This window comes from Tamandua tetradactyla, chromosome 4 (genome assembly GCF_023851605.1).
Source record: "Tamandua tetradactyla isolate mTamTet1 chromosome 4, mTamTet1.pri, whole genome shotgun sequence".
In the NCBI taxonomy this organism is placed as follows: Eukaryota; Metazoa; Chordata; class Mammalia; order Pilosa; family Myrmecophagidae; genus Tamandua; species Tamandua tetradactyla.
This window is the reverse complement of record NC_135330.1, coordinates 57961503-57969616: the sequence shown is the minus strand read 5'-3', so window position 1 is coordinate 57969616 and position 8114 is coordinate 57961503. Positions and strand designations below refer to the sequence as shown.

At 49.1% G+C, this 8114-nt stretch overlaps 1 protein-coding gene and 1 pseudogene across 1 annotated transcript; both read right to left on the bottom strand.

The window, feature by feature from the left end:
- Positions 1-260: 260 nt before the first annotated feature.
- On the bottom strand, positions 261-2243 carry GPR25 (G protein-coupled receptor 25). Its single transcript, XM_077155776.1, has one exon. The coding sequence runs from the start codon at positions 2241-2243 to the stop codon at positions 1077-1079; it is 1167 nt and encodes a 388-aa protein (XP_077011891.1). The 3' UTR covers positions 261-1076.
- Positions 2244-7058: 4815 nt separating this feature from the next.
- LOC143680249 (putative monooxygenase p33MONOX pseudogene) lies at positions 7059-7900 on the bottom strand (annotated as a pseudogene).
- Between the last annotated feature and the right edge of the window lie 214 nt (positions 7901-8114).

The window sequence follows — 8114 nt, the reverse complement described above, 5'->3', positions numbered from 1 at the left end:
TGAAAATTTCTTTGACACAATAAGAATAAACTATTTGCTGCCTTCCCGTGGGTTACTGCACCCACTGATGCACCCTCACGGCCCACCGACATGACAACAAAACCCCCTCATCCTGAGGTCAACCACAACTACTGGGTTGAGTTTTGTCTGACCCAGTGTGCGATCTGCCTCCTGACACTCATTTCAGGAATGTCTCATCCTGAACCCCGCTGCTCAAGTCAAGATAAAATGATCAGGCTAGCGTTAGCAAAAGCGTTTATTGAGAAGGCTGAGCTCACATGGAGGATTCTAGGGCTCCTGGTTGAACACTCGGTGAGAGATCTCGGAGCCCTCTGTCCGGAGGGCAGGGTCAGGACAACTTCCAGGGTGAGTCTTTCCAGGGTGAGTTCTGAGGGATGCAACCACAGTGGGGAGAAGGGTCACTAGGTACAAATGCAGAGCTGCTTATACCTTCTGGGGAGCCGAGGGGAGGAATAAACTGAGATTCTGGCACTGGAGCTGGCTCCTTTGGCTTTCGTGAGCTTTGAAATGGAAAGTCTGAAAGGATGGTGACTAATGATATCGCAAATGCAATGACAAAGTTGACTGAGCACAAAAGGGCAGTCAATTCCCTTGTTCTCTGGAATGATTGTATGAGTTTTTCGGAGGGCCAGAGAGTATGACGTGGAGAAGGTTTTTCTCAGAAGGCAAAGGCTATTGTAGGGAACCAGAGAGGACCAGCTGGAGCTAAGGGTGGCCTCTAGGGGTCTGGGTTTGGTATTCCCGCCAGTGCAATTCCGGATGGAATGGAGAAGGAAACCCACTTCTCTTCCCCCTATCTGGTGAATCCCTGGGTTTCCAGGTTGCTTAATGCTTCAACTCATAGGACCTTTCTTGGACTGGAGAAAATTAGCCAAAGTGCACACTGGGAGAACAGGCGGTCACAGCAGCCTGATTTGGGAGAGTCAAAATAGTTCTGGGGTTCGGGGAAAGCTGGAGGAGGAGACCCTGAGAGTCCAGGCAGTGCCAGGTGGCAGTACTGGTGGGGCCGCTTGCTGCCACTAGAATAGGAAGGTTTCGGGAACCCAGCCCACTCCCTATGCCTCCTTCCTGTCGGTGCTGCGCTGTCCCCTATCTCCACCGCTCGGCGACAGGGCGGCCGAGGCGGCGTGCGCCTGCTGGGCCCGACCCCAGCTGCAGGACGTGCTCCGGAAGACGGAGCTGTTTTCCCCAGAGAGCGAGGAGACCGAGCTGATCCTGTGCGCCAGGCGGCCGGCGCCCCCGCAGGCCCGGAGCCGCGCCCGGGAGCGGAATGAGCGGTCCAGCAGGAGGTAGATGACCGGGTTGGCGCAGCTGTGGACGAAAGCCAGGCAGGTGGCGACCGTGAGGCCCCAGCGCAGCGCCAGCAGCAGGGGGCAGGGCAATGGCAGCGCCCCCAAACGCGCCAAATGGAAGACTGCCCGCAGGGTGCTGAAAGGCAACCAGGAGCCCACGAACGTGACCTCGATGGCGAAGATGATGCGCAGCGAGTTCCTCCGGGCCCGGCCCAGGTGCGACGGCCTGCGTAGGCGGCGCGAGATGCGGCAGTAACAGAAGAGGGTGACGCCTAGGGGCAGCACGAAGGTCAGCAGCAGCAGCAGCAGGCTGAGGCCCTGGAAGGCGTCGTCGGGTAACTCCCCGCATTGGCTGCCGTGGTCCCCGGGGAGGGGCTGCAGCCCCCGGTAGACGAGGGAGGGCAGGCCGGCCAGGAGCGCCAGGGCCCACACGCCGCAGCACGTGGCCAGCGCGCAGCGTGGGGTGCGCAGCGGCCGCGCCTCGAGCAGCTTCACCACCGCCAGGTAGCGGTCCACGCTCATGCCCGCGAGCAGCAGCGCGCCTGCGCAGCGCGTGCCCGCCAGCACGAAGCAGCTGAGCTTGCAGAGGCCCTCGCCGAAGGGCCAGCGGCCGCCCAGCGCCGCCGCCGCGGCCCACAGTGGCAACGTGAGCACGAAGCCCAGGTCCGCGACGGCCAGGTGCAGCACGAAGGTGTCCACGAGCCGCCGCGGGCCCCGCCGCCTGGCCAGCAGCCACACCACGAAGGCGTTGCCCAGCAGGCCCACCGCGAAGGCCGCCAGGTAGAGCGCGGGGATGTAGGCATAGCTGTAAGGCAGGTCCGGGCTCGGACAGAGCTCCAGCTCCTCCAGGGTGCCAAAACCGGAGTAGTCCCCGGAATAGTCTGCGGACGCTGCTCCCGGGCTGGGGCTCCAGGGCTTGGTGGGGTGCATGGCCACCAGACCTGTGCCGGACTCAGCACTCGGCGCAGGTGGCAGCGGCAGCTCTGAGTGAAGAGAGGCGGGATTGAGCTTCACGGCCAGTGCCCTGCACCTCCCTTCCTGCCGCCCCAGAGCGAGACGAATGGGTGGGCAGGAAGGTGGTGGAGGAGGAAAGGAGGAGGGTGTGGGGCGGAAGGGGCAGGCTTTGTGGTAGAGATGATGGCCTCCTGTTTGGAACTGTCCCAAGGGGGGAAGGGCAGGAACAGGGCAGAGGTGGCTTCACAACTGGGTCCTGTGAGGAAAAGTTCTCAGGGCTGGGAACTGACCTGCCTCCCGGTGGGAGCTTGTCCACTGCCCCTTCTGTTAGTCATCAGGATTTTTTGGTACGTGAAATGGAGGTCCTGCTTTCCCAGGGTTCTGATACCAGATTGCAAGAAGTGGTGGGTACATGAGGGCCGGATCTGTTTTCAGTGCTCGCTTCTCCCTCCTCCCTCGGCCCCAATGGTGTGCTTTTCCCCAGTTTTAAAGATGAGGCAACAGAAGCCCAAATGAGGATTTTACAAGGGAGGGTGCCTCAGCCATCCTGGTGTTCATTTCTCTAGGAAAGAGGAGTTTTGCCATCTGGTGAGCAAAGGGGTGGGTGGGAGTGGGGGAGGCTCTCAAGCCAAGGTTTAGCTTCCTGAGCTACCTGGCTGCATATCTGAACCTAACAGTTGCTTTGCTAATCAAAAGGTTCTCCTTTTAAAGTCAGAATGGAAGGAGTATGGTCAGCTTATCCAGCTGGGAAAGAGCAGAGCATGGGATGCAGGCTCCGGCCAACTGACTGCTAGTCTATTGCTCTCATCCATCCTCCCCCATTCCACAGTAACTACCTATTGAGACAGACACAGTAAAGGCAGTACTAAAGATGACTGTTCTAGTTTGCTAGCTGTTGGAATGCGATATACCAGGAATGCAATGGCTTTTTAAAAAGGGGAATTTAATAAGTTGCTAGTTTACAGTTCTAAGGCCGAGAAAATGTCCCAGTTAAAACAAGTCTATAGAAATGTCCAATCTAAGGCATCCAGGGTAAGATACCTTGGTTCAAGAAGGCCGATGAAGTTCAGGGTTTCTCTCTCAAGTGAAAAGAGAGAACAGCACATGGCAAACGGTGTCATCTACTAGCTTTCTCTCGTGGCTTCCTGTTTCATGAAGCTGCCCGGGAGGCACTTTCCTTCTTCATCTCCAAAGGTCGCTGGCTGGTGGACTCTCTGCTTCTTGTGGCTGTGTCATTCTCTGCTCTCTCCGAATCTCCAGCTTTCTCCAAAATGTTTCCTCTTTCATAGGATTCCAGTAAACTAATCAAGACCCACCCAAATAGAATGGAGACACATCTCCCCTAATCCAGTTTAACAACCACTCTTAATTAAGTCACGTCTCCAGGGAGATGATCTAATTACAGTTTCAAACATACAGTACTGAATAGGGATTAGAAGAAACGGCTGCCTTTGCAAAATGGGATTAGGATTAAAACATGGGTTTTCTAGGGTCCCTACATCATTTCAAACCAGCACAATGACATAAGATGGTGCCTGATTAAAGACAGAGTGAATTGTCAGGGGATTGGAGGGGGGAGAGATTCCTTATGGATAGAGGGAATGAGGAAAGGGTTCATGGAGAAGGGTGAGAATGAAGTCTGGCCTGAAAGAGGGAGCTGGGCCCCGGGGAGGAGAGGATGGGTGAGGGAAAGCTCACTCTGGGTGCAGCAGGATTTCTGGGTGACTCCAGTAATGTTTGAATTCTTAGCAGACATCCTTCCCATGAGATGCTTTGTTAGAACTGATGTTACAATATGAGTACCCTCTCACAGTCCACTGGGAATGAGCGAGTCACTTGTTGGGCAACCTGGTGTTGAAAATTCAAAGTGGATCAATTCTGTTTGTTTCAGTTCAGTTACAGTGGACTCTTCAGTGGGCAGGCATGGTTTTGGGCATCACAAGAGATGCTATTCTTGACCTCAGAGGTTCATGGTTTAACTAGAAGAGAGGCATGTGCAGTATTTGGAACAGACAACATAACAGAAATCAAGCTGTATTAAATATTTAAAAGCAAGTCCTCTTAGAGCTTAGAGGAAGGAGCAATTACTTCTGATGGGGGGAGGAATCAGAAGAGGCTTTCCAAGAGATAACACATGAAGTCAGTTTCTGGAAGGAGTTGAAAGGTAAATAAGAGCAGCAAAAGGGTCAGTAAAAGGAACAAGCATGCAGAGGCAAGTAGAAACATGAACTTTTCATGGAACCAGAAGCAGTTGCACATTGCACCCAGATCCAAGGTTGGGTGGAGGGTGGCAGGAGAAGCAGCAGAAAAGATAGTTTGGGAAGAGATCACAAAGAGATGTGGATTTCATTCTTTAGACAGTTTTGAGTAGGGGCAGAACCTAAATCTGTGTTTGAAAAGATAGAATGTGGATTGGAAAGGGGAGAAGTCAAACCAGGGAGACCCCTTTGCAGGCCATTGTAATTATATGTGTTGGGGATGAGGAGGGTCTGAAATAGATTATCAGCATGGGACAGAAAGGAAGGGATCTATTCAAGAGATAATTGTGTCATGATGGGTCTCAACAGCTAACCAGCGGCTGAGTCAAAGATGGGCCTGATATTTCTCTGTTTGGTGACTGTTTGGCTTCTGTCTCATTAGTTGAGATAGAGAACACAGAGAGGGGAAGAAAGCATGTATTCAGTTTTTTGTTTCTTTTTTTTTTTACATAGGGAGGCACTGGGAATTGAACCCAGGTCCTCTGGCATCTCAGGCAAGCATTCATGCCTGCTGAGCCACCGTGGCCCGCCCTGTATTCAGTTTTGATTGTTAGTTTGAGAAAGGGTAACAAAATAATTTATGTTCCAAACCAGGGTATATATTTTTTGAGAACACAGTAAGTACTTTTATTGAGAAAACAAGTAGGAGAAACAAGCATAACAGAAGAAGCAAATAAATTGTTCTGATCATTCTATGTGCCAGGGCCTCTATGTGGAAAGGTCAGCTCCTTACGAGGACAAGATAATACCCAGAACATAAAACAGCAGGTATTTGAGACACGTCATAAGACAGTAATTGAACATGTAACAGTAGGAAAAAATAAGAAGGCCGTTTCCGTCTTTCCTCTCTTCTGTAGGGTATGAATGCATATTAAGGTACGAGGCTCATTTTGGGGAAAAAATGCTTTCATATAGAATATCTTAATTTCCTCCACGCCCCAGAAAAAAATGGTTTCAGGTCCTGGGCTGAACAAGGAAATCAAAATAGGGTGATAATAGTTTCATACAAGCCTTAAGACTATAATCTAATTGTGGTTATCATCTTGATTTTATAAACATTTCAGCATTCATTCATCAATACAAAACCAGTATACTGAATTTTTCCCCGTAGGACGTTTTCAACCAAATGGGAATAAAATTATCTCACTTTAAAGTGCAAGAAAGGATATGAGAGACCTAGGGTTTGCTCTGTGACACACCAAAGAGAAACATCCTTCCACCAGTACTGGCCCAAAAGGGTAGCACTGGCTGCAGGATGAAGCGATCCACTAGATCTCCCCCGGCCAGGAGAGTCCGTTTCCAGGATAGGAAGAGGAGTTCCTGCCGAGCTGGCTTTTTACTGCCCCGGTTCTCAGACAGATCTTCGTGTCCCTCCCCGACATGGCCAGAGCACAGCACCAGCACGGGGTCAAGAGGGTCAGTGTTGTCAGACCAGTCAGTGGACACAGCTACTCCGTAGTTTGTCAGTGCTCATGTCGCTAGTGGTAAACAAATCAGGAAGCCAGGGTTTTGGAACATCACACACCTCATTCACCTAATAGCAATAATCAAAGTTCTTGTCTAGGGTAAATGATACAGAATAGGGAATGAAGGCCCTAATGCATCACAGCCGAGATTAGTCTAATTCAGACTAAAGCAGTACAAAATAGCTTCTTCCACACGCTAAAAACAAGCTCTGCACTAATGTTTATCAAAAGCCAATTATGGCTCCAGCTCTAGCCTCAGTTTAACAGGTTTTTAAAAATATACACTTTTCCTTATAACAAATAATTCATATAATGTTTATAGCATAAACTGTGGAAGTCCAAAAAGACTGTATCTGATTTCACTCCCACAAAGGCTGTAAGTGAATCCAGTTTCCCATAACCACAAAATCAGTCTTTTAAATTTTTGTCAACATCAGAGCCAATAATAAAAATATCATTATTTTAGTATTCATTTCCCTAATTACTAGGAAAAGTTAGCATTATTTTAAAAACATAATGATTGTTTTTTCCTATCTCTTGTGAGTGAATTGGCATTTTCTTATTGGTCTCCTTGCCTTTTACTTAGTGACTTGTAGTAGCCTTTTATATATACTGGACAGTAATCCTGTATCTGTTATATGTGTTGCAAATAAAAGTCTGTATGACTATTTTCAGATGATTTACTAAACACCAGCAAAATTTTATGACTTAGCACTGAGTAAAAACAGTATAAAATCTTTCATATTAATCTGTTAATAGGTTTATGAACTGTAGTAGGTTTTGTTCTATGATGCCTAGAAATTAATGTTCTTTTAACCCTGTTTATGTAATTAGTAGGTGAGTGGTTCACCTTGTAGTATTCAGTTTAATGGAAGAGTTGTCCATCTAAAAGTTTCCTTTCATTGTCTAAAAACACATAGAATCTGTAAAACCAAAACTTTTCTAATAAATAAAAAAATATATTTAAAAATGTATGTATTTATACCTTTCCTTATGTCAGAGCCAAGATGCAAAAGGGATAGAGAGCAAGATACCCTCTATCCAGAGTCCCTAGAATAGAAACCCCTCTAGAACCCAGTGGGCATGAGTACGCCTGAGTCCTGGGATTTGAGATTATGGATCTGAGCCAGTGGTTACTTCCCTTCATTACTGGCATGTCCATCTTGGGCTGCTTGAAGATGCAGGGTCCTCAGCCACGTGGGTGGCCTCGACACGGGTCAGTTCCATTAGAGAGGGCTTCTGAGCTCCTCTGTAGGCCTGGGTGGCAAAACCTCCCCAAATCAACTTCTGGAGGGATCTTGTCCAAAGAGACTCCATTTTTCTGATGAATTTCTGTCCTTATCCCCACTTCTGGAATCTACAGTGCTAGAATTTGGGCCAGGTAAAAGCTGTGGAAGAACCAGAAGTGAACCAACCTTTTCTTGCTGCTTGGAGGAGACTGGGCTGCTGCAGGCAGCTTGTCTTCTTTTATTATCTCTCTACTCTGTAGCTTTAGTTCATGGAGTGCTTCTGACATATGTAGATAGTTGGTGTCCAGTGGTAAGGCCCTTGTGGGGTGTGTAGCTAGCTTCTCTCAGCCTTGCCTCAAGGCACTCAAAACACTGAGTGCTCTCCTGGGTCTTGTAGAACTCATGACGGCATGGGGAGCTTCAGCCTTCAGCACTAGGACCTTGTCCATGCTGCCTATGGCTGGTCATGGGGTGACAGCAGGGAAGGATACATTAGACTCTCTTCCCCCCACCTTGGCAAGGTTCTGGTACTTTTGCTCTGGTATCACATAGCTTCCAGGGAATGCTGCCCATGTCTGACGGGGTAAGAGATACAGATGGAGGGCATACAGGTGGTACATCCCAGTGGGCAGGGACAACTTGCCTAGAGGCCCACTAGTTTCAAGAGCAGATATTTCTGGTTATCGCAAAGCACTGAAAGGCTCAAATCCGGTTGTTTTTCCTAGCTAGAACTCCAGAGCTGAGTACCTGTCACCACAGTGAAATGATGCAACAGTTATGCTGACAGATATATATTGATGAGGAACATTGTCCAGCTGCTGCAAATTAGCAAAGATTCCCAGGAAGAGTCCATCCAGAAGTTCTGTTCTTCCACCATTCGGGCTGCCTGCGGCC

Bases quoted from the DNA above. Each gene is read 5' to 3' on its own strand.
- GPR25 (XM_077155776.1), bottom strand. From the start codon at position 2,243: ATGCACCCCACCAAGCCCTGGAGCCCCAGCCCGGGAGCAGCGTCCGCA.